Raw genomic sequence first — 25,444 nt, forward strand, 5'->3', positions numbered from 1 at the left:
CTGAAGACCTCTAACCTGTAGGATATTGTGTTGTTTTTATTGGTATAAGTTGAATAGATATCCAAATTCTATTGTACCTTTTTGACCACATGACTCCAACCGCCATCCTTATTTATAACTTCATGAATATAAATAATTACTCTTGATAATTACTAATAATTTGCTAATAATCAGATCTTTGATACAGATATTAAAGCAATATTTTAAAAAAAACTTAAGCCGTTAAAGTATTATAAACAAGATTCTGAAAATTAAAAGTGTTTTATTTATGTAAGAAAATGTGTTTCCTGTGAACTGGTAATGGAGGTCTTCCTTCTTCCTCCGTCAGCACCCAGCGGTCCTGATGCTGAGATGGAGGCTCGTCTGGTCCCCGTCATCCGTCACCGTGGAGATGATGAGGACTTTCATCCCTGATAATGGAGGTATGGTAAAAAGAAAACTCTGGACTGGCTTTGCAAATTTTTTTTGATAAATTATGTTACTTTTGTGCATGAAGCCTCTGTTGTCAGTAAAATAACTTGAGAAAATTTTAATATTTCCTCCATGGAAGAAAAGATAGACTATTTGTGGCCACTGATAGTTTATATCAAAGTGTTATTATACACAATGGATATGAAAGAGGAAATTGTCATGCAAAATTTAAAAAAAAAAAAAAACATTAGGAAAGTCTTTCAGAAATGAGGGAGAATGAAGCTCTGACACCATCATGTGGTCCAACGGTGTAACTGAATGAAGAGTTGTGATTGTTTTTTATGGTGTTCATTTATCTGTTCTCTTATTATCGAGCAGGAATAAAACCCTGCAGAGTTTCTGAGGACTTACATATTTAAAATGTTCTGATGATCTAGAGTTTTTATAAGCTTGTATGTAACATAATCAAACTGATTATGAACACGTGCAACTAACTTCCTGTCTGATAATGTTGTTTTAAATCATTTACTAACATGTGGGACCAAGAAACTGTTTCAAAATGCATTTAGTCTTTTGGGGACTCTGTACTGATAGTAAATTCTCTTAAGCTATGATTGGATGTGATGTCCTTTACAGATGTTCAGCCTGTCTCAGAAGCTCACAGATGAAACGCTTTCATTAAAGCAAAAATGAATTAAAAACAGATTTCAAAGACAAAAAGCTGAGTTTCTCCAAGAGTCAGACATTTGAAAAGAACAGCTGAGAAAAAACCTGAATGACAGCAATAACATCTGCGGGAGCAAAACCGACAGAACTGACAAGTAAAAGATCACTAAACAGTAAAGAAGAGGAATTCCTGCCCAGAAAACTCACTGCAAGCTCTGGGTTCACCCGCGTTCACCCGCATTCACCTTTGTTCTCCCGCATTCACCTTTGTTCTCCCGCATTCACCTTTGTTCTCCCGCATTCACCTGCATTATCCTTTTTCACCCACATTCATCTTTGTTAACCTGCATTAACCGTTATTCTCCCCCGTTCACCTTTGTTCACCCGCGTTCATCTTTGTTCTCCCGCGTTCACCTTTGTTCACCCGTGTTCACCTTTGTTCACCCGCGTTCGCCTTTGTTCTCCCGCGTTCACCTTTGTTCACCTGCGTTCACCTTTGTTCACCCGCGTTCACCTTTGTCCACCAGCGTTCACCCGTGTTCACCTGAGTTCACCTTTGTTCACCCGCGTTCACCTTTGTCCACCAGCGTTCACCAGTGTTCACCTGAGTTCACCTTTGTTCACCCGCGTTCACCTTTGTCCACCAGCGTTCACCCATGTGCACCTGAGTTCACTTTTGTTCAACCGCGTTCACCCGTGTTCATCTTTGTTCACCCGCCAGCATTCACCTTTGTTCACCTGCGTTCACCCACACTCATCATTGTTCTCCCGCGTTCGCCTTTGTTCACTCTTGTTCACCCGCACTCATCATTGTTCTCCTGCGTTCACCTGAGTTCACTTTTGTTCAACCGCGTTCACCTTTGTTCACCCGCCAGCATTCACCTTTGTTCACCTGCGTTCACCTTTGTTCACCTGTGTTCAACTGCCTTCATCTTATTTCACATTTTTTCACCTGCGTTCAAGTGTGTTATCCTTTTTCACCCACATTCATCTTTGTTTAAGGAGAAGAAGGAAATCGCTCTCTAAAACCAGCAGAGCTCCAGCAGGAAGAAGGATTGCTGTCTCATTATCATCCTTTAACATCATGGTTGAAACACCTTTGACCCACTTTGTGAAAACCACTGACAGATTAGCAGAACAAGACCATGGGAGCTTCGAGAAGAACCGTATGCAATGGTGGTCACGTCTGGCCACTAGACCCAGTCTGAAAGCAGCAGCAGCAGGTGCAGGAAGGGACAGCAGCCGCCATGATGGACCTGAGTTTCCTGACGGGGGAGGAGCAGCAGATCATCCTGGCTGTGTTCAACCGCGTTCACCCGCGTTCACCTTTGTTCACCCGCCAGCATTCACCTTTGTTTACCTGCGTTCACCTTTGTTCACCCGCGTTATCCTTTTTCACTCGCATTCATCTTTGTTCACCCGCGTTCACCTTTGTTCACACGCGTTATCCTTTTTCACCCGCATTCATCTTTGTTCACCCGCGTTCTCCTTTGTTCACACGCGTTCACCCACATTCATCTTTGTTCACCTGTGTTCACCTTTATTAAACTTTGTTCACCTGCATTCAACTTTGTTCACCCAGGCTCGCCTGTGTTCTCCTGCGTTCAACTGCCAGCGGTACCGGCGATCTTAATGGGGAACGTGAGGTCGTTGGCCAACAAGACGGACGAGCTCGGCGCGCTGGTAAAGACCCAGAGAGAGTACCGGGAGTGCAGCATCATGTGTTTCACCGAGACATGGCTGCACTCACATCTCCCGGACCACAGCGCGGCCGTACCCGGCTTCAGGACTGTTCGGGGGGACGGAGACGTTGTTCGGAGCGGCAAGAAGAAAGGTGGAGGGATTGAAGTCTATGTGAACGAGAGGTGGTGCAATCCCGACCACGTGTGTGTGAAGGAACGTTTTTGTAGCCCGGATATAGAACTGCTAGCCGTGGGGATGCGCCCGTATTATTTGCAGAGAGAGTTCACGTCCGCCATTGTTATCGCTGTTTACATTCCTCCATCAGCTGACGCAGAGGCAGCAGTGGACACCATCCACTCCACTGTGGCTAAACTGCAGACTCAGCATCCCGGTGCATTTCTGTTAGTTACTGGAGACTTTAACCAGTCTGGATAAAGTACTGCCAACTTTGCACCAGTATGTGAACTGCCCCACCCGGAACAATAAAACTCTGGACTTACTGTATGCTAATGCCATGGATGCATACAGTACTCCTGCCCTTCCCCCCCTTGGTAGATCAGACCACAACCTGGTCCTGCTGACTCCCAGGTATGTCCCCCTGGTGCAGAGGCAGCCTGTGACCACAAGGACTGTGAGGAGGTGGACACAGGAGGCTAAAGATGCCCTGCAGGACTGCTTTGGGTCCACGGACTGGAATGTGCTGTGTGGACCACATGGGGAGGACATCAACAGCAGGACGGACTGTATCACAGAATACATTAAATTCTGTGAACACACCACCGTACCATCCCGGACTGTAAAATGCTTCCCCAACAATAAGCCGTGGATCACCAGTGACCTGAAAGTTCTTCTTAATAAGAAGAAAGCAGCCTTCAGGTCTGGGGACAGGGAGGAGCTCAGGAGAGTGCAGCGCCACCTGAAGGAGAAGATGAGGGAGTGCAAGGACTCCTACAGGAGGAAGCTGGAGGCCAAACTCCAGCAGAACAACTTGAGGGAGGTGTGGACCGGTATGAAGGAGATTACTGGGTTCAAGGGGCGAGAGAGACAACCAGGGGGAACCTGGAGAGGAACAACCAGGGGGAACCTGGAGAGGAACAACCAGGGGGAACCTGGAGAGGAACAACCAGGGGGAACCTGGAGAGGAACAATCAGGGGGAACCTGGAGAGGTCAAATGAACTAAACTGTTTCTTCAAAAGGTTTAGTTCACCACCCTCATCTGTCTCCTCCACACCTCACACCTCCAAAACACCTCTGCTGCCTCCCCCCTCCCCCCTCTGCGCCCCCTGGTGAACTGCATAGAGCCCTCAATCTCAAAGGGCTCTTCCTCCATTGACACCATGACCCCCCCCCACACCCCCTCCCCCCCCCCTCCCGCCCTCCTTGTGATGACTGGCCAGGTTAGGAGACAGCTGGAGAGACTCCACCAGTGCAAGGCTGCAGGACCTGACGGCATCAGCCCCGGGGTCCTGAAGACCTGCGCCGTCCAGCTAGCTGAGGTCCTACAACACCTCTTCAACCTGAGTCTGAAGCAGGAGGAAGTCCCGGTGCTGTGGAAGACGTCCTGTCTGGTTCCTGTCCCCAAGAAGACGACTCCATCTGGCCTCAATGACTACCGACCGGTTGCCCTCACATCTCATGTGATGAAGGTGCTGGAGAGACTGGTCTTGGCCCACCTCAGGCCGCTGGTGAAATCTTCTCTGGACCCTCTGCAATTTGCGTACCAGCCTCATGTGGGAGTGGACGACGCCATCATCTACCTGCTGCAACGAGCTCAGTCTCACCTGGATGGAACCGGTGACTCTGTGAGAATCACTTTCTTTGATTTCTCCAGTGCATTTAACACCATCCAACCACTGCTGCTGAGTGAGAAGCTGCGGGTGGTGCGGGTGGAGGGTGGGTGGACGCGTCCACCGTCTCTGACTACCTGACAGGCAGACCACAGTTTGTCCGTCTGGGCAGTGTGCTGTCTGATACGGTGGTCAGTGGTACTGGAGCTCCTCAGGGAAATGTTCTGTCTCCTTCCTGTTCACCTTCTACACAACTGACTTCCAGAACAACTCAGAGTCAAGACATCTGCAGAAGTTCTCTGATGACTCTGCAGTGGTCGGTGTATAAGGGATGGACAGGAGGACGAGTACAGGACAGTAGTGGAGGACTTTGTGGAGTGGGCTGGTAGAAATCACCTGCTACTGAACGTGGCCAAGACCAGAGAGATGGTGGTCGACTTCAGGAGGAAGACAACGGCTCCACAACCGCTGAGAGTTCTGGGAGAGGAGGTGGACATGGTTGAGGAGTACAAGTACCTGGTGTCTCCATGACAACAGACTGAACTGGAAGACCAACATCAACGCTGTCTACAAGAAGGGGATGAGTCGACTCTTTTTCTTGAGGAAACTTCGATCCTTCAATGTGTGCAGCGAGATGTTGGAGATGTTCTACCATCTGTTGTGGCCAGTGAACTGTACTTCGCTGTGGTCTGCTGGGGGAGCAGCATTGGAGCCGGAGACACCAACAGACTTAACAAACTGGTTAAGAAGGCTGGCTCCATCATCGGCTACAAACTGGACAGTCTGGAAAAGGTGGTGGAGAGGAGGACACTGAACAAACTATTGTCCATATTGGATAATCCTGTCCACCCTCTCCACCACCTGCTGCAGGGACAGAGGAGCACTTTCTCTAAAAGGTTCCTCCGGCTCCGCTGTCACAAGGACAGATACAGGAGATCATTCCTGCCCACTGCCATAAGACTTTACAATAACTCACCTCTGGCAAAATCCATCACAGTACAATAACACTGTTGACTGTGTTTCTTGGTTGATTGTATATCATATATATAGATATATACTGTACTGTATGTATATATATATATATATATATATATATATATATATATATATATATATGTTGACTGTGTTTATTGGTTTGTTGTATATAATGTACTGTATATATACTGTATATACTGTGCATTTTATATTTATATTTTTTACTGCTATTTAATTTTATTGCTTTTCTATTATATTATTCTATTCTATTATTATTTTATTCTATTGTTTCTATTATTGCTCCTGTATGTATGCTGCTGTGGCGAAAAAAATTTCCCCTCGGGGATTAATAAAGTATATACCTACCTACCTTCATTTTGTTTCACCTTTGTTCACCCGTGTTCAACTTTTTTCACCCGCATTCACCTTTGTTCACCCGCGTTCACCTGCATTCACCCGCGTTCACCTGCATTCACCCGCGTTCACATGCATTCATCTTTGTTCACCTGCGTTCACCTTGTTTCACACGGGTCCACATGCATTTAACTTTGTTCACCCAGGCTTGCCTGTGTTCACCTGCGTTCACCCGCGTTCACATGCATTCATCTTTGTTCACCTGCGTTCACCTTTTTTCACCCAGGTTCACCTGCATTCAACTTTGTTCAGCCAGGCTCGCCTGTGTTCTCCTGCATTCAACTGCCTTCATTTTGTTTCACCTTTTTTCACCCGTGTTCACCAGCGTTCAACTGCGTTCAACTGCGTTCAACTGCGTTCAACTGCGTTCACCTTTGTTCACCCGCATTCGTCTTTGTTCACCTTTGTTCACCCGCGTTCTACTGCCTTCATCTTGTTTCACCTTCGTTCACCCGCATTCATCTTTGTTCACCTGCGTTCAACTGTGTTCACCCTTTTTCACCTTTGTTAACCCGCGTTCACCCGCATTCATCTTTGTTCACCCGCTTTCACCTGAATTCACCTTTGTTCACCCGAGTTCACCTTTGTTCACCTGCGTTCAGCTGCGTTCACCTTTTTGCACCCAGGCTCACCCGCGTTCACTTTCGTTCACCCCCGTTCACCTGGGTTCACCTGTGCAGTCATGTTTGGAGACACTTTCACAGCTGTCAGAGAACTACTAGAATATGTCTGACTGCAGATTGGACGGTTGTGTTTGAATCATGTCGAGCCTCCATCATGGAAGAAAGTTAACCGACTCTCCAGCTGTTCATCTCATCCAGTATTTATTTAAAGTATATTAATATGAACTCCCGTCTGAATGGATTACTTGAATTAACATACAAAAGCAGAAATGAAGGAATAAACAGGGGTGTTGTTGTAGAATTAAACTACAGACATGTCATATCTTTCCACAATGAATTAAATGTATTAATTTATTCATTTGATTATTCAATTGTATATTACTTTAGTTCTTTACTTTACAGAAACCAGGTAAAACTGCAGCGATGTGGAACTACGTTTTAAACGGTCTCCGTGACAAAGAGCTCTTGGACTTCATGTCATATGTTGTTGCAGGATTGACCGACAGCCGGAGACTCCGCCCAGTAAGCCAACCTGGAGGTGGACCTTCAGCTGCTCGTAGCTCCGCCCACCTTCAGCATCCCTGCGCTCAGTTGTTGTGTAGTTTCCACTCAGCAAGGAGCCACAGTGAGGTGAGCAGCTTTCTTTTCTTTTCTTTTCTGTAGATGAGATCCTGAACGCTCCTCTTGGTGCAGTTCTGAGGTTCTGTTAGATTCAGAGATGGACTTCAGTTAATAAAAGTTACAACTGGGATGTTTTTCAGAAACATTTCAGCTGTTTCATTTTAACGTGAACTTAGATTAACAAACAATATGAAGTTTATTGTTTAATTAGGAAACTGCTTCTGTAAACAGCTGGAAGATTATTTGAACACAACATTCACAGTTTGTCTGCTTTACAACTGACTATGAATTTACTTGTTATTGATTTGAATCCAGCTGTGTTGAACTGCTTTGACAGAAATATGCAGTTTTTTTTACTTCCATATTATTTGAACATGCGGACCGTAAAATCTGAACATGAAGTGAACAGCCAGGTAAATTTAAAAAGGAAGAAAATACAGTAGGTAAGTTAAATCACAAGTCCATGATCTTCTGACAAAGGTCACCGAGCTGCTGCAGATTAACTGGCTCCAGTGTTCTTCATGAGTCTCACACATTGTGGGCACATTTCCCCCTCATTTTAAATCTATATTCAGTGAAAATAACAGTAAGGTGAGGCTGGTGTCTCCACGCTGGCTCGGACTCTATGAAACGGTGACCTCTTAGGTGATTTTATGGGGAGCGAGAGACAACCAGTCATTCACTGCAGCTGAAGCCTTTTCACCGGAGGAGAGAGGATGAAAGAACAGAAAGAAAAAAGTTCATTTTATTTCTCATTAATGTACACTCAGCACCCCATCTTGACAGAAAAAAACAGAAATGTAGAAATTTGTGCAAATTTATTAAAAAAGAAAAACTGAAATATCACATGGTCATAAGTATTCAGACCCTTTGCTCAGTATTGAGTAGAAGCACCCTTTTGAGCTAGTACAGCCATGAGTCTTCTTGGGAATGATGCAACAAGCTTTTCACACCTGGATTTGGGGATCCTCTGCCATTCTTCCTTGCAGATCCTCTCCAGTTCCGTCAGGTTGGATGGTGAACGTTGGTGGACAGACATTTTCAGGTCTCTCCAGAGATGCTCCATTGGGTTTAGGTCAGGGCTCTGGCTGGGCCAGTCAAGGATGGTCACAGAGTTGTTCCAAAGCCACTCCTTTGTTATTTTAGCTGTGTGCTTAGGGTCATTGTCTTGTTGGAAGGTGAACCTTCGGCCCAGTCTGAGGTCCAGAGCACTCTGGAAGAGGTTTTCTTCCAGGATATCTCTGTACTTGGCCGCATTCATCTTTCCTTCAATTGCAACCGGTCGTCCTGTCCCTGCAGCTGAAAAACACCCCCATAGCATGATGCTGCCACCACCATGTTTCACTGTTGGGATTGTATTGGGCAGGTGATGAGCAGTGCCTGGTTTTCTTCACACATACCACTTAGAATTAATGCCAAAAAGTTCAATCTTGGTCTCATCAGACCAGAGAATCTTATTTCTCATAGTCTGGGAGTCCTTCATGTGTTTTTTGGCAAACTCTATGCGGGCTTTCATATGTCTTGCACTGAGGAGAGGCTTCCGTCGGGCCACTCTGCCATAAAGCCCCGACTGGTGGAGGGCTGCAGTGATAGTTGACTTTGTGGAACTTTCTCCCATCTCCCTACTGCATCTCTGGAGCTCAGCCACAGTGATCTTTGGGTTCTTCTTTACCTCTCTCACCAAGGCTCTTCTCCCACGATTGCTCAGTTTGGCTGGATGGCCAGGTCTAGGAAGAGTTCTGGTCGTCCCAAACTTCTTCCATTTAAGGATTATGGAGGCCACTGTGCTCTTAGGAACCTTGAGTGCTGCAAAAATTATTTTGTAACCTTGGCCAGATCTGTGCCTTGCCACAATTCTGTCTCTGAGCTCCTTGGACAGTTCCTTCGACCTCATGATTCTCATTTGCTCTGACATGCACTGTGAGCTGTAAGGTCTTATATAGACAGGTGTGTGCCTTTCCTAATCAAGTCCAATCAGTTTAATTAAACACAGCTGGACTCCAATGAAGGAGTAGAACCATCTCAAGGAGGATCAGAAGAAATGGACAGCATGTGAGTTAAATATGAGTGTTACAGCAAAGGGTCTGAATACTTATGACCATGTGATATTTCAGTTTTTCTTTTTTAATAAATTTGCACAAATTTATACATTTCTGTTTTTTTCTGTCAAGATGGGATGCTGAGTGTACATTAATGAGAAATAAAATGAACTTTTTTGATTTTAGCAAATGGCTGCAATGAAACAAAGAGTGAAAAATGTAAAGGGGTCTGAATACTTTCCGTACCCACTGTAGATAGATAGATAGATAGATAGATAGATAGATAGATAGATAGATAGATAGATAGATAGATAGATACTTTATTAATCCCCAAGGGGAAATTCTTTCACTATAGCAGCATTTATAGGTACAGGAAAGAAATAAAATAACAGTAAAAATATTAAATATAAAATGCACAGTATATACAATAAAATAGAATAAAATAAAATAGACTAACTAAATTAAAACTAACTAAACAATAGTGCAAAGTTATATATATATATATATTTAAACAAACAAGAAACACAGACAACGGTGTTATTATTGTGTGATGGATTTTGCCAGAGGTGAGTTATTGTACAATCTTATTGCGGTCGGCAGGAATGATCTCCTGTATCAGGAACGATCTCCTGTATCAGGAATGATCTCCTGTATCTGGAATGATCTCCTGTATCTGGAATGATCTCCTGTATCAGGAATGATCTCCTGTATCTGGAATGATCTCCTGTATCAGGAATGATCTCCTGTCAGGAATGATCTCCTGTATCAGGAATGATCTCCTGTATCTGGAACGATCTCCTGTATCAGGAATGATCTCCTGTATCTGGAATGATCTCCTGTATCAGGAATGATCTCCTGTATCAGGAACGATCTCCTGTATCTGGAATGATCTCCTGTATCAGGAATGATCTCCTGTATCTGTCCTTGTGACAGCAGCTGGATGAGTCTTTTGGAGAATGTCCTCCTCTGTCCCTGCAGCAGGTGGTGGAGAGGGTGGACAGGATTATCCAAGATGGACAATAGTTTGTTCAGCATCCTCCTCTCCACCACCTTTTCCAGACTGTCCAGTTTGCAACCAATAATGGAGCCGGCCTTCTTAACCAGTTTGTAAAGTCTGTTGGTGTCACCGGCTCCAATGCTGCTCCCCCAGCAGACTACTAGAAGTACAGTTCACTGGCCACAACAGATGGTAGAACATCTCCAACATCTCGCTGCACACATTGAAGGATCAAAGTTTCCTCAAGAAAAAGAGTCGACTCATCACCTTCTTGTAGACAGTGTTGATGTTGGTCTTCCAGTTCAGTCTGTTGTCATGGAGACACCAGGTACTTGTACTCCTCAACCATGTCCACCTCCTCTCCCAGAACTCTCAGCAGTTGTGGAGCCGTCGCCTTCCTCCTGAAGTCGACCACCATCTCTCTGGTCCTGGTCAGGTCCTGCAGACTTGCACTGGTGGAGTCTCTCCAGCTGTCTCCTAACCTGGCCAGTCGTCACAGAGAGAGGGAGGCCCCCCCCCCCCCCCCCGGGGCATGGCGTCGATGGTGGAAGAGCCCTTTAAAGTTGAGGGCTCTGTGTCCATGCAGCTCACCAGTGGGGACGGAGGGGGAGGGGGAAAGGCAGCAGAGGTGTTTGGGAGGTGTGAGGTGTGGAGGAGACAGATGAGGGTGGTGAACTAAAGCTCATTGGACCTCTCCACGTTCCCTCTGGTTGTTCCTCTCCAGGTTCCCTCTGATTATTCCTCTCCACGTTCCCCCTGGTTGTTCCTCTCCAGGTTCCCCCTGGTTGTTCCTCTCCAGGTTCCCTCTGATTGTTCCTCTCCAGGTTCCCCCTGGTTGTTCCTCTCCAGGTTCCCCCTGGTTGTTCCTCTCCAAGTTCCCCCTGGTTGTTCCTCTCCAGGTTCCCCCTGGTTGTCTCTCTCTCCCCTTGAACCCAGTAATCTCCTTCATACCGGTCCACACCTCCCTCATGTTGTTCTGCTGGAGTTTGGCCTCCAGCTTCCTCCTGTAGGAGTCCTTGCACTCCCTCATCTTCTCCTTCAGGTGGCGCTGCACTCTCCTGAGCTCCTCCCTGTCCCCAGACCTGAAGGCTGCTTTCTTCTTATTAAGAAGAACTTTCAGGTCACTGGTGATCCACGGCTTATTGTTGGGGAAGCATTTTACAGTCCGGGATGGTACGGTGGTGTGTTCACAGAATTTAATGTATTCTGTCCTGCTGTTGATGTCCTCCCCATGTGGTCCACACAGCACGTCCCAGTCCGTGGACTCAAAGCAGTCCTGCAGGGCATCTTTGGCCTCCTGTGTCCACCTCCTCACAGTCCTGGTGGTTACAGGCTGCCTCTGCACCAGAGGAACATACTTGGGAGTCAGCAGGACCAGGTTGTGGTCTGATCTACCAAGGGGGGGAAGGGCAGTAGTACTGTATGCATCCATGGCATTAGCATACAGTAGGTCCAGAGTTTTATTGTTCCTTGTGGAGCAGTTAACATACTGGTGCAAAGTTGGCAGGACTTTATCCAGACTGGTAAAAGTCTCCAGTAACTAACAAAAATGCACCGGGATGCTGAGTCTGCAGTTTAGCCACAGTGGAGTGGATGGTGTCCACTGCTGCCTCTGCGTCAGCTGATGGAGGAATGTACACAGCGATAACAATGGCGGACGAGAACTCCCTCGGTAAATAATACGGACGCATCCCCACGGCTAGCAGTTCAATGTCCGGGCTACAGAAACGTTCCTTCACACACGTGGTCGGGATTGCACCACCTCTCGTTCACATAGACTGCAATCCCTCCACCTTTCTTCTTGCTGCTCTGCACAACGTCTCCGTCCCCCCGAACGGTCCTGAAGCCGGTACGGCCGCGCTGTGGTCCGGGAGATGTGAGTGCAGCCATGTCTCGGTGAAACACATGATGCTGCACTCCCGGTACTCTCTCTGGGTCTTTACCAGCGCGCCGAGCTCGTCCGTCTTGTTGGCCAAGGACCTCACGTTCCCCATTAAGATCTCCGGTACCGCTGGTTTATATTTCCTCCTTTCCGCCTTTAGTTTAGCTCCAGCTCTGCAACCCCGCCGTGTTCTCTGAAGTTCAACGGGGATCTCAGGCCTCGCTCCGGGCAGCAGCAGTAGAGGGCTACTCAGCGCGATCAGCTGATCACGAGAGTAAGCAATGGCCCCGGTCCACTGTGTGTAGCTCTCCGTTACAAAGAGGGGAAAAAGTAGAAGAAGAGCCACCAGAAAAGAGGAAAAGTTATGGTCCATTGTCTGACCGTCACTTAACACACGTGAAAGAAAAAAAAAAAGCAACTCCGAAGAGAGAAGAAAGAAAAATACTTAAAACACACTCGAGGGAGCTGCTGTAACAGGCTGCCACAAGCACGGCACCATCTTCATCTTGGTCTCGTCTAGCCAAACGGTTCCTCTGGACTCAGACCGGATGCAGATCTGCATGTTCTCACTGTGGCTCTCACACAGATGGATGAGTCAGGTTTGATCAGGTTTTCAGAGGTAGAAAACATTTCTGAAAATAATTCCACTGCTCTCTGCAACAAACTCAGTTACTGTTGAATACTAAAATAGGAACAGACTTCTTTCTGAGATTAAACTTCCACTCCTTCTTGTTTTATTTCTGGTCTATAAAGGATCAAACTTTGCAGCAGAAACAAGGAGAAGAAGGAAATCGCTCTCTAAAACCAGCAGAGCTCCAGCAGGAAGAAGGATTGCTGTCTCATTATCATCCTTTAACATCATGGTTGAAACACCTTTGACCCACTTTGTGAAAACCACTGACAGATGAGCAGAACAAGACCATGGGAGCTTCGAGAAGAACTGTATGAAATGGTGGTCACGTCTGGCCACTAGACCCAGTCTGAAAGCAGCAGCAGCAGGTGCAGGAAGGGACAGCAGCCGCCATGATGGACCTGAGTTTCCTGACGGGGGAGGAGCAGCAGATCATCCTGGCTGTGTTGAAAAGAGACGCTACGCTAAAGAAGGCTGAGGAGAAGCGAGTCCAGTGAGTCTCTAACGTCAGCTGTTGCATGTTCCAGCCGTCAAATTGTATAGAAAGTGTCAAAGGTCCAAACATCTGTCCTGAATCTCCAACCCAGTATCACAGCAAAGCGTGAAATCGACACGCAGGTCCACGGCAGCAAAATGTGAGATAGCCACGCTTTGGGCTGTCTAGGCGTGACAGTTACACGTTTTGTAAGCGTGAAACCTACACACACGTAGATGTCATGTGACCGAGGTCCATAACAGAGGCAACAAAAGACATTTTTCGTCGGAAGTGACAACATTTTTGTTGAGTTGTTTTTTGACTCCAAACTCCAACCAAGTGTTTAGCTATAAATAATAATAATAATAATAATAATAATTATAAATAATATAAATGTGAGACCAAAGGATGTCTCCACTCTGACATGTTAAAGAAAACGTGAAACTTACTTGCATGTAAAACTGTAAGGGACATTTTTTTTTGTCAGACTGCCATGCGGGAGGCAGAGGTTTGAATCCAGGAGGTGACGATGTTGTTTTTGAGTTGTTTTATGTTTCCTAACCCCAACCATGTGTTTTTCCTAAAAGTTAAATTTTCCTGTAGATCACATGGTTGTATGCATGCAGTAGGTTTAATTTTCCTCCATGACAGGAAAACCTGAAACTGTCACGCCTACACAGGCCAAAGCGTGTCTATTTCATGTTTTGCTGTGATACTGGGTTGGAATCTCATAGATCTTACAGTATCTGCTACCTCGAATGCAGATGACAATAAAGTGTGTAGTGCAGAATTTTTGAAAAAAATATCATTAGATTCTTTATTGTAAGATACCAAAAATAGAATTAGTAAAAGTAGTGATTGTGTGATATTTGCCACTGTTGTATCAGTAACCTGCAGAAGATGGTGAGAGATTCCTGCCAGCTGAAGTACTTGACTGGAGAATGGTTCTACGAGACCAAGCAGCTACGACATCAGGACCGCATCCATGGCGCCGACATCATCAGGGCCTCCATGAAACACGTACATAAACCGGTGACTACATGTGAGTCTGGAGCTGCACTACTGAGAGCGATTATCAAAGTCTCCGTCCGATGTCAGCCAATAGTTCAGTCAGGTTACAGCTATCGGTGGGCGAGACGTAGAATCGTCATGTGTTCAATCAGATGGGTCAGATCCACCGCTGGCTCCTCCCCCAGCTTGTCCAAATATGGTCACTTCCTGCTCCAAACCGCTTCGAACTAACAAGATGGTGACGGACAGAATCTGAACTGGAGGATTCATAACGTTCACAAACCAACGATGACATCACTGATGGTTGGTGACATCACTGATGGATGATGACATCACTGCTGGGTGATGGTTGCTCTTAGCGCAGGTGGAGGCGGGGCTGCAGTGTATCCCTGCGGAGGCAGGATACATAAGAAACAATCACAATCACAGGACTGATGCAGATAATCCCCAAAAACATTCTCACCTATAGCCAATTTGAATGAATGGTTGTCTGCCTCTGTTGTCACCCTGTGATGGGCTAGTGGCCTTTGCAGGGTGTAGCCCACCTTTCAATGGAAGATGGGACAAGCTCCACCCCTCGACAGCCTCTACAGGACAGAGTGGGTGTAGATAATGGGTGGATGATGTGAGGGGTTGTGGTGTATCTAACATCAGTGTGTTGGTGAAAGCTGTGAGCCTGTCCAGGGAGTTTCCATTTCAATTTGATTACCTGCAGTTGGCATGAAGCTTTTCATGCAGTCTTTCTCAAATCCACGCTACAGTTCTTGCGTCATGTGACCCCAAAAATACCCTTTTTATTTTGAACCCCAAAAATGGGTCAAAAGTGATCCAAAGCAAATCTCTTTTTTCTCAAGAATTTTTTCTTCATGTGATTATCCTCTGGATCAAAACGAGTATCAGAAGAAAAGGTCAAAGCCAAGAAAAGAGTCCAGTTACAAATACCTTTTAAATAATTACGCACAAGTGAACACAGTTTCTCACAAACACACATAAGCCCCATTGTATTATTATCAGAAATTGCATCTTTTTGCCACATTTTTGGTCTTTATTGCTTTGGTGTACATTGGTGTGGATATTTCAGGAGGTGTGTGGGACTTTTTCAGGGGAACAGGGCGTTATCTTTGTGTATGTTACAGCTACTGTGTTACAGGCCTGTGAATTGGTGCATGTGACAAAATGGTGTGAAACCAGTGAAATCTAAGATTTGTGCAGCTGTTTTGCTCTTTTGCTTTTGGAGGAATTTAAAAAGTGTTTTCCAAAGTGCGTACTGTCGTAGTTTTAGTGGTCAACGGTCACTGTGGCCTCACAAAACAACATAATTCTTCTTTACTGTCATGAACCTGGTCACCTCATTTCAGTTTGTCACCACATTAAAGAAAAGAGAGTAAAAAGAGTAAATGCCCTTCTGCTGTGGGACTCAATCAGTGAGTCTGTCACTAGGAAGGACTTTCTGACAGAGGAGTTGATAGATGATGACTTCAAGCCTTTCATCGTGCAGGGTTTTGTCTCTCTGACTGCTATTTGGGTGGATTACTGGCCAAATCACTCTGTGGCTCGTTGCGGGTTTAGTCTTTCTCTGACCAGTCATATTGTGGGTCTCACCTGTTGGTGTGTTACATACATTCACACAGTTAACCTGTGTGTGTTTCCCACTAAAAATGTTTTTATATGTTGTTTTCTTGTTTTTCCAGCGTGCGTTGTGACACTTCACAGGACTGAGTTTTTTCCTTTAAGTCTGATGACCTGGTCAATTGATCCCTTGAGATAAAAAGTGCGTTGTTTCCACTGATGAGAGGGATTTTTGTTTGACAGTAGATAAATTTCAGCTCATCGAGGCTCAGCAAGCTGACAGCATGTTGCTTCAGTATTTATCTGAACTGCCTGGAACTTACAATATATGTTTTTACCAGGGATAAAAAAAATGTTGCTAAATTTTGCCCATCTTGCCACATTTGTCTAATAATTGGGAAACTAAATCAGGTTAAGTCCTCTGGCTCCTGATATCAGATCCAGGTAACTAATGAGACCTTGACTCAGATCATAAACCCAAAAAGTCCCGTCCCCAGTACATCCTGACTGTGATGTGAAAAGCCACAAGTTTTCTGTCTCAGTTCATGTGTGTTTAGGGAATTTCTCATGTCTGGAAAACCCAAAGGGACATTTGTCCTACTAGGCTGAGTGGTCCAAAAGTAAATCTTATTTGTTGCCATGAGACTCTATTTAGTGATAAACCCACTCAAACCTCAGTCTGGCAGTAGGACATGTTGGTGATCACAAGTTTATTAATCCAATAAAATGCTGTGATGCAGAAGGAGGTTGAGTATTTCCGAAAACATGGCTGTTCCAACTTCCAGTTTGTGGAGCGCACCCTCACTTCTGGTACCAAGATTTGAGCAAATTCCTTATTTCTGCAATGATTACCACAAAGTGAACGAAGCTGGACTTATTTTCTCTTCTACGTATGGAAGATGCGTAGATCGTGCCAGCTCAGCTCAGTACGTCTTACTGGAGGGATATTACATCTGAGGTCTCAGCTTTTGTCACCCTTGATCATTTCTGACAAACTACTGTCATGCCTTTTGGGTTCAGAAATGCTCCTGTGCTCCTCCTCCTCCATGTGCATAATAACAACTGTTGTATTGTACATGTATATTGTACTGAGCTTCACCACATTGAAAGGAACAGATAATGTTGTGGCTGATGCGTTTTCTCGTGTTGTGTCTCGGGTATCAAACACCTCTTGGGGAGACAAAGTTTGATCTCAAGTGTGCGTTTGTGACAAGAGGTCAGTTTCTTTTCATGAGTCCCAGTCTGGCCATGATTCAAGTGACAGAAGGTGACCGTCACTCTGGAGGTGAACAATGAGATATGATCATTTTTTTGTTTATTGTAAATACCATCTGGAAGAGAAGTCCCTGTAAGAAGACTTTTTTGCTGCTATGCCTTTATATTCTGACCTTTTGTTTTGTTGTAGGTAAAGTGAATGAATTCACGTTTACTTCCATTGGATGAATGAATCAGTTCTGTTTGGACGGCATCCTTTGGGGTCGCTGGGGAAAAGCTGAGCGCAGTGAAGCACATCATGTTTAGGCCTGACATAAAAGTATGTGACTCTGGATGTTGAACTCTCTAATGGTGGCTGTGTGCTCTCTGCTGCAGGGGAGTTCTCCAAGATCTTTCCTAAAGGGTCCAGATTTGCCTGCAGTTCAAACAAAGGAGTGTTTAACCCACCTGGACTCTGTGGATTCCTCCATCAGCCCCCCAGCAGTGAGGGGTGAGTACAGAGAACCACAGCAGGAAGCAGACTTCACTGTGTTTGTGGTGAAATTTGACCACCGTGACATGCTGTACGAGTTCAGGAGATTCAGTGGACTTGTGCACAAACTCAGGGGTACTTAGTAATTGGCCCCACAGCTCGCAGTAATCTTCTTAAAAGGTTGGGTGTCACATGTTCATGTTTTCTACGGCTCCTGGAAAATGATCATATTTATACATTTCTCACACATTCTGCTCTGCCTGAAGACATGTGGACGGGTGTCTTTGCAGCTTTTATTTTTGTGTGAAACCGAGAACAGGCGTTGTTGAGGTAATACGATTATTTGACTGACCGTTGGTCAAAGCAGGTCTTGTGGGTGGAAGGCGGTGTAATGTGTTAACATGAGCAGTTCTAGGCTGCACATTCACATCTTGTCACTGTCAACACCCCCTGTCTACTTTGTTTAATCTAACAGGTATCCAAACCCTTATGAGATCCTGCCGGATTATCCAAAACCAGTTATACAGTCACCCACAAAGGTAGGACCCTGCCTGATGAAAATAAATCCGGTGTAAGTGTGATTGCTTGTTGCTGTGCTGCAGGTGTTACACGTCTCAATCTTCCCCCTCTGTTCACGCAGAGAAAAAAAACCTTCAACAAGGAGCCCGCCCCGAAAAAGAAGGACAGTCATCTATTGGCTGCAACAGCGGATCAAATGCAGACATCAAGGCGCAGTACGTTATTACATACACAAAACGTATATCATGAGTGGAAGGGGATTATTTCATTTATTGTGATCTAATAATATATTATATGTTATATTTTGAATTGAACTGAGTTGTGGGTTTGAGGGATAAATTAGGAAAGCAGCTCAATTCACAGTACAAACCAGTGTAAGTGTCACTGCAGCAGTCTGACATGCAGCTGTTCAACCTCAAAACAAGGCAAAGCGCGAAATAGATACGCCGGTCCACTACAGCTAAACGTGAGATAGACACGCTTTGGCCTCTGTAGGCGTGACACTTTCACGTTTTGTAAGTGAAGTGAAACTTATACGCAGGTAAAAGTAACGTAACGAAGGATCACGTGACCAAGTACAAAGGACATTCTTCAGCGGTGTTAGGGGGAAGGGGGCGGAGCCTAGTGGCAGGAATCAGAGGCAGACGTCTAAATCCAGGTGACAATGCTGTTCTTGAGTTGTTTTATATTTCCAAACCCCAACCATGTTTTTTTTCCTAAAAGTTTCATGTTCCTGTGAATCACATGCAGTAGGTTTAATTTACGTTCACTGAAGGTAAACGTGAAACTGTCACGCCTAGAGAGGCCAAAACGTGTCTATTTCACATTTTGCTGTGATACCAGGTTGAGCTGTTTCTGCCTCTCCTGTGAACAGCATGTTGTCACGGGCAACTGTCTGATAATGGAGCCCCTGAATTATGATTTCTAACAATGGTATCATCTGATTGCTTTGCTTCTTGTTTAGTTGCAGTTTGAGAGAATTAATTTTAAAGCTCAGTGACAGAATAAATCTCCCTGCAGAGACATGCTGGGTCAAAATGTTTAATGGCGTATATGACACTCTTATGATTTAATCACAGTTCTACAGCTTATTGAAGCCAATATTTTCAAGTGTTTTTTTCTTACAATCGCTGTGCAATGAGCCGGTGAGCTGGGATCACATCGTTTCTCAGAGGTTGTCAGAGGGAAGGAAAGTCCAAATACCTGCGGCAGGCCGACGAGCCACCGGATTACAGAGAAACATTCCCGAGCTCTAATCCGTCCTGCGTGACTCACTGCTGCTGGAAATATGCCACAGCTCTAAAAACAATGTTTTTGTGGGAGAAATTTTGTGAACAGACAGAAACCAACGCAAATATGTCAGTTATGGAAAAGGAATGAAGGATCAATCGATTACTTACTGATCCCTACTGCAGCTGGTACCAGTGAGGCGTATGAACATCGTAGCTGTGCATGTTCTACACAACACATTCTTGAAATATGTAGACCAGGGGTGTCAAACTCACTTTAGTTCAGGGGCCACATACTGCCCACTTTGATCTCAAGTGGGCCAGACCAGTAAAATCACAGCATAATAACGCATAAATAACGACAATATTTCTCTTTGTTTAAATCATTGGTGAAGGTTTTTGGATGATAAACCCTATTTTAAGGTCTTTCTACAATAAACTAGAAACATAAAGACCAAAAACTCAGACATCAGCCCACTGTTTCTCTGCCCCGGCTCTCCTCTGCAGATTCCCTCGCTTTGTGACGCGTTTGACGTCAAACGCGTCACAAAGCGAGCAGCGAGCGCGGCTGCCTGTGACACCGAGCGCTTCTTCCTCCGGAGCAGACGTCGCATTTACGCTGTTTTTGAAGCAATTACTGGATCGATTAAAAAACAACAACAAAACGTTTGTACTCATAAACCTCCATATTCTCATAGAAATGCAATTTATGTCTTTCTGTAATTTTCACACTTAGCAAAGTCATCCGGCGGGCCAATCTGGACCTACTGGCGGGCCGGATCCGGCCCGCGGGACGTATGTTTGACACCCCTGATGTAGACGTTGAAAACAAAAAGGTCAACTTTAATAAACTGCAGCAGGTTGTGTTTGTTGGTCAGTAGTCCAAAACATTACAGGCAGTCTCTTTATTTATGTGTAAAGCTCGTCTGTTCCTCAGAAAGACTGAGTGACACGGAAAGACGATTGAAGACGAATATCAGAAAACAATTCAGAGAAAGTGGACGAGGTCCTGCAGAAAAAACATGTTGCATTCAGATGTTTTACTGGGACTCACTGCCCACATCTCATCACGTCTCATCACGTCTCATCACGTCTCATCACGTCTCATCACCGTCTCATCACGTCTCATCACCGTCTCATCACGTCTCATCACGTCTCATCACCGTCTCATCACATCTCATCACGTCTCATCACGTCTCATCACGTCTCATCACCGTCTCATCACCGTCTCATCACCGTCTCATCACGTCTCATCACCGTCTCATCACGTCTCATCACGTCTCATCACGTCTCATCACCGTCTCATCACGTCTCATCACGTCTCATCACGTCTCACCTGCGTCTAAACCGTGTGTGTGTGTGTGTGTGTGTGTCTGTGTGTCTGTGTGTGTGTGTGTGTGTGTGTCTGTGTGTGTGTGTGTGTGTGTGTGTGTGTGTGTGTGTGTGTGTGTGTGTGTGTGTGTCTGTGTGTGTGTGTGTGTGTGTGTGTGTGTGTGTGTGTGTGTGTGTGTGTGTGTGTGTGTGTGTGTGTGTGTGTGTGTGTGTGTGTGTGTGTGTGTGTGTGTGTGTGTGTGTGTGTGTGTGTGTGTGTGTGTGTGTGTGTGTGTGTGTGTGTGTGTGTGTGTGTGTGTGTGTGTGTGTGTGTGTGTGTGTGTGTGTGTGTGTCTGTGTGTGTGTGTGTGTGTGTGTGTGTGTGTGTGTGTGTGTGTGTGTGTGTGTGTGTGTGTGTGTGTGTGTGTGTGTGTGTGTGTGTGTGTGTGTGTGTGTGTGTGTGTGTGTGTGTGTGTGTGTGTGTGTGTGTGTGTGTGTGTGTCTGTGTGTGTGTGTGTGTGTGTGTGTGTGTGTGTGTGTGTGTGTGTGTCTGTGTGTGTGTGTGTGTGTGTGTGTGTGTGTGTGTGTGTGTGTGTGTGTGTGTCTGTGTGTCTGTGTGTGTGTGTGTGTGTGTGTGTGTGTGTGTGTGTGTGTGTGTGTGTGTGTGTGTGTCTGTGTGTGTGTCTGTGTGTGTGTGTGTCTGTGTGTGTGTGTGTGTGTGTGTGTGTCTGTGTGTGTGTGTGTGTGTGTGTGTGTGTGTGTGTGTGTGTGTGTGTGTGTGTGTGTGTCTGTGTGTGTGTGTGTGTGTGTGTGTGTGTGTGTCTGTGTGTGTGTGTGTGTGTGTGTGTGTGTGTGTGTGTGTGTGTGTGTCTGTGTGTGTGTCTGTGTGTGTGTGTGTGTGTGTGTGTGTGTGTGTGTGTGTGTGTGTGTGTGTGTGTGTGTGTGTGTGTGTGTGTGTGTGTGTGTGTGTGTGTGTGTGTGTGTGTGTCTGTGTGTGTGTGTCTGTGTGTGTGTGTGTGTGTGTGTGTGTGTGTGTGTGTGTGTGTGTGTGTGTGTGTGTGTGTGTGTGTGTGTGTGTGTGTGTGTGTGTGTGTGTGTGTGTGTGTGTGTGTGTGTGTGTGTGTGTGTGTGTGTGTGTGTGTGTGTGTGTGTGTGTGTGTGTGTGTGTGTGTGTGTGTGTGTGTGTGTGTGTGTGTGTGTGTGTGTGTGTGTGTGTGTGTGTCTGTGTGTCTGTGTGTGTGTGTGTGTGTGTGTGTGTCTGTGTGTGTGTGTGTGTGTCTGTGTGTGTGTGTGTGTCTGTGTGTGTGTCTGTGTGTCTGTGTGTGTGTGTCTGTGTGTGTGTCTGTGTGTGTGTGTCTGTGTGTGTGTGTGTGTGTGTGTGTGTGTGTGTGTGTGTGTGTGTGTGTCTGTGTGTCTGTGTGTGTGTGTGTGTGTGTGTGTGTGTGTGTGTGTGTGTGTCTGTGTGTGTGTGTGTGTGTGTGTGTGTGTGTGTGTGTCTGTGTGTGTGTGTGTCTGTGTGTGTGTGTGTGTGTGTGTGTGTGTCTGTGTGTGTGTGTGTGTGTGTGTGTATGTGTGTGTGTGTGTGTGTGTGTGTGTGTGTGTGTGTGTGTGTGTGTGTGTGTGTGTGTGTGTGTGTCTGTGTGTGTGTGTGTGTGTGTGTGTGTGTGTGTGTGTGTGTGTGTGTGTGTGTGTGTGTGTGTGTGTGTGTGTGTGTGTGTGTGTGTGTGTGTGTGTGTGTGTGTGTGTGTCTGTGTGTGTGTGTGTGTGTGTGTGTGTGTGTGTGTGTGTGTGTGTGTGTGTGTGTGTGTGTGTGTGTGTGTGTGTGTGTGTGTGTGTGTGTGTGTGTGTGTGTGTGTGTGTGTGTGTGTGTGTGTGTGTGTGTGTGTGTGTGTCTGTGTGTGTGTGTCTGTGTGTGTGTGTGTGTGTGTGTGTGTGTGTGTGTGTGTGTGTGTGTGTGTGTGTGTGTGTGTGTGTGTGTGTGTGTGTGTGTGTGTGTGTGTGTGTGTGTGTGTGTGTGTGTGTGTGTGTGTGTGTGTGTGTGTGTGTGTGTCTGTGTGTGTGTGTGTGTGTCTTGCTATGAACGAAAGTAAACAAATAGCAGCTGCTTGCGTTTGTTTCCAACTCCTCACTTGTTGGACCTCAGAAACACTAAGGCGATGGTCGTTATGAAAGAGAAACTCAGTGATTCATCAGTCGGACCTGCAGCTGCCAGTAACGTGTTCCAGGACAAAGTCACCGTACAGGTGGTCCAAAACCACAATGTATAAGCACTCTGTTATATGTAAGACAGTGACGGTCCCCTGTGACCAATATATTATTACATCTAACATTGTTAATGCTGATGCATCAACGTGGAGTTTTCACATCATAACACACCTGATGTTTAAACTGGTGTTCACTTGTTTCTGTTTCTTTCAGGGACTTCATCATCACCTGACAGCTGCATTTCTTGGCTCTCCAACCTTAGACAAGATGCTATTGATTGCCCGCCCACCCAGAATGCATCTGTTCCGGTGTGGGGACCTGAGAACAGAGCGGTCAGCCCCGGTTCTCTGGACCGCTTTGAGAAGGAAGACGAGGACAGGGGTAGACAGACCAACTCGGCCTTTCTGCGGGGAATCCTCAAGTGCTTGTCCCCCTCCAGCACTCTGTTCTCTCAGCTGGACCTGACGGCATCCGTCAGCCAGGACTCTCCCACCGAGACCTGGATGGACAGGAAGCAGGTGAGGTTCAGCTCTGTGGTGGTTCAGAGGGGAGTGGAGTGGCAGGAGAGGGAGGAGCAGGGAGAGCACAGTTTGCTGGATGCTGAACCCTCAGCTCCCTCTGAGGGTGACCCAAGCTGTACCGCTGCATTCACACAGGAGCGGTTCCTGAGACACAGTCTAGTGGATTCGGAGGAGGAGCAAGAGACCGGCCGACGCCACAGTTTTAGAAGTAAGACTTTTATTTACATCATCAAGTCAAACGAATAACCAAAGAATCCGTATCTACCCATGAGACGGCATTCATCCTCTTCTCGTTGTGTGGTTGGGGATTAGTTTGACATCATGGGTCTTCTGTCACGACACTTTGAAGAACTCTACTCGACACATGTCAATATTTGTCTGCAGTTAATGTTTAATTCCTTGTGTTGGATGGTTTTCATTGGTTTATTATGTTTCTGTGACTTTTCCGTGCACGAGCAGCAGTCTCAGGACTTATGGATCTGACCTGGTATAATGCATGAAAAGTTGTGCATTGATCGCAGACAGGAAGTTAATGTGAAGAAGTTTAGTGTTTTTATATTGAATTTAAAATGATTCTGATGACATAATATTGGCTTGTAGAAAGTAGTTACAGCACTATAAGTATACTACACCAAGAAGAATCCTCCACGGGTGACTAATTCTGCTGTTTAGTGTTTAACAGACGAAACGTACATCAGTGATCCAATAGATGGTTGCTTTCTTTGCAGATGAAGAGCGGCATCACTCTCAGGCCGAGGCCTCACGCTGGACATCGAGACACGGTGTCATTTCTGCTGAGGTCACTGCAGACGTCCTGCCTTCACCGCACGGCAGCGCAGACAGCTTATCTCAGGGTTTTTCACTAAAACCGAGACTGCCGGGAATTTTCAGAAAAGACAAAGAGAAAACTGCTCAGAGTTCATCTGAAGAAGGTCTGGGTATATCTCAGCTGGAAGAACCTGTCGGCACACAGCGTCATCCTGATCCGACCTGGGACAGACCTGCAGGTTTCAAAGAAGACACTAAACCCCCACCGATGACAGAGGTCCGAACTCTGCAGCTCACAGCGCTGCAGAACATGTCGTTCAAAGAAACGGTGACCTCAGTAGATGTAGACACTCAGCAGGAAGCAACGAAGAGCAGAGCTGCTCCGTTTCAGGAGAGACTCTACAGTCTCAAAGCATTCTGGGAGAGAGACAAGCGTCCCAAAACGGAATCGACCACAGAGGAGCTAGACACTGCTGACACGTCCTGGAACAAGAGTTTGTCCCCACAGATGGGTCGCAGCCTCTTATCAAAGGAAGACGGAACATACCGAGCGAATCCAGTCCTCATCTATGAGGAGATAGACGAGGCTTTGACCACGACGGTAACAGAGCTGCATATAACTGAGACGCAGTCCAACTCTGGTCCTCAAGAGGACAAGGCCAAGATGAGCAGGGTGAAGGTTTTCTGGGAGAAGTGCTTCAGCTCTGATAGTCCTGTGGATGTCCAGTCAGCAGGCCAAGTCAAGGCCGACACCGCATCTCAAGACAGGCCCGTCGGTTCCAGTAAAACCCAACTGCCCAGATCGAAAGAGCAGGACGATGAAGTGAGGAGGAGTCCGTCGAAGACCTGCCACCCAAAGGCCCTTCCCCGTGAGTCCACTGGGAAAGGACCCCGGCTGCAAGGCTCTCCCCTGAAAACCTTTCCAATAGACATCAACCCCAGAACTGGAGAGCATCAAGGGAAGCTCCGACAGATGAAGAGTGCATCTCCTCCACCTTCGTATTGTCCTCATGTAGATTCACAGCTGCAGAAGTCCACAACTCTACCACTACCCAAAAAGATTTCAGAGAAGAAGCTGGGGACCTTCTCACACTTCGCCAGATCTTTCATCCCTCAGGACCCTCAGCACTATCTGGGCCCACAGGAGAAGGCTCACTGTCCTCCGTTCCACTGCGACCAAGCTGCTGCAGAAAGTCATGCAGGACAGAGCGCCCTCACAGACGTTATGAGAAACCAGAGTGCCGGTCCCACCGAGGCGAGCCCTTCCAGAATCAGCTCCTGGTTTATGCAGAAGAAAGACAGGACCTCCAGCCAGGATGCAGCCCCCAGAGCCTGGTACCTGCCTCGATCCAGTGCAGCCAGTGAGCTTCTTAATTCTCTCTTCACTGATAAAAGCAAATCGCAGTGATGTTTTTTTTC

The 25,444-nt window shown here is 46.2% G+C and overlaps 1 protein-coding gene across 2 annotated transcripts in view; it reads left to right on the forward strand.

Annotated features, from left to right (window-relative positions):
- Nucleotides 1-336: 336 nt before the first annotated feature.
- Nucleotides 337-25,444, forward strand: part of LOC138614760 (synaptotagmin-like protein 2) — a 33,048-nt gene continuing 7,940 nt past the window's right edge. For both annotated transcript variants that reach the window (XM_069688331.1, XM_069688332.1), the window contains exons 1-10: nucleotides 337-422; nucleotides 7,054-7,190; nucleotides 13,004-13,223; nucleotides 14,093-14,247; nucleotides 17,376-17,490; nucleotides 17,948-18,011; nucleotides 18,113-18,206; nucleotides 22,950-23,254; nucleotides 23,393-23,465; nucleotides 23,986-25,386. In XM_069688331.1, coding sequence (XP_069544432.1) covers nucleotides 13,123-13,223; nucleotides 14,093-14,247; nucleotides 17,376-17,490; nucleotides 17,948-18,011; nucleotides 18,113-18,206; nucleotides 22,950-23,254; nucleotides 23,393-23,465; nucleotides 23,986-25,386 — 2,308 coding nt within the window. In that variant the 5' untranslated portion in view covers nucleotides 337-422; nucleotides 7,054-7,190; nucleotides 13,004-13,122. The remainder of the gene's footprint in view (nucleotides 423-7,053; nucleotides 7,191-13,003; nucleotides 13,224-14,092; nucleotides 14,248-17,375; nucleotides 17,491-17,947; nucleotides 18,012-18,112; nucleotides 18,207-22,949; nucleotides 23,255-23,392; nucleotides 23,466-23,985; nucleotides 25,387-25,444) is intronic.

This window comes from Brachyistius frenatus, unplaced genomic scaffold (assembly GCF_029030835.1).
Source record: "Brachyistius frenatus isolate BFR_SWC_R1_liver_20210118 unplaced genomic scaffold, ASM2903083v1 Contig_564, whole genome shotgun sequence".
In the NCBI taxonomy this organism is placed as follows: domain Eukaryota; kingdom Metazoa; phylum Chordata; class Actinopteri; family Embiotocidae; genus Brachyistius; species Brachyistius frenatus.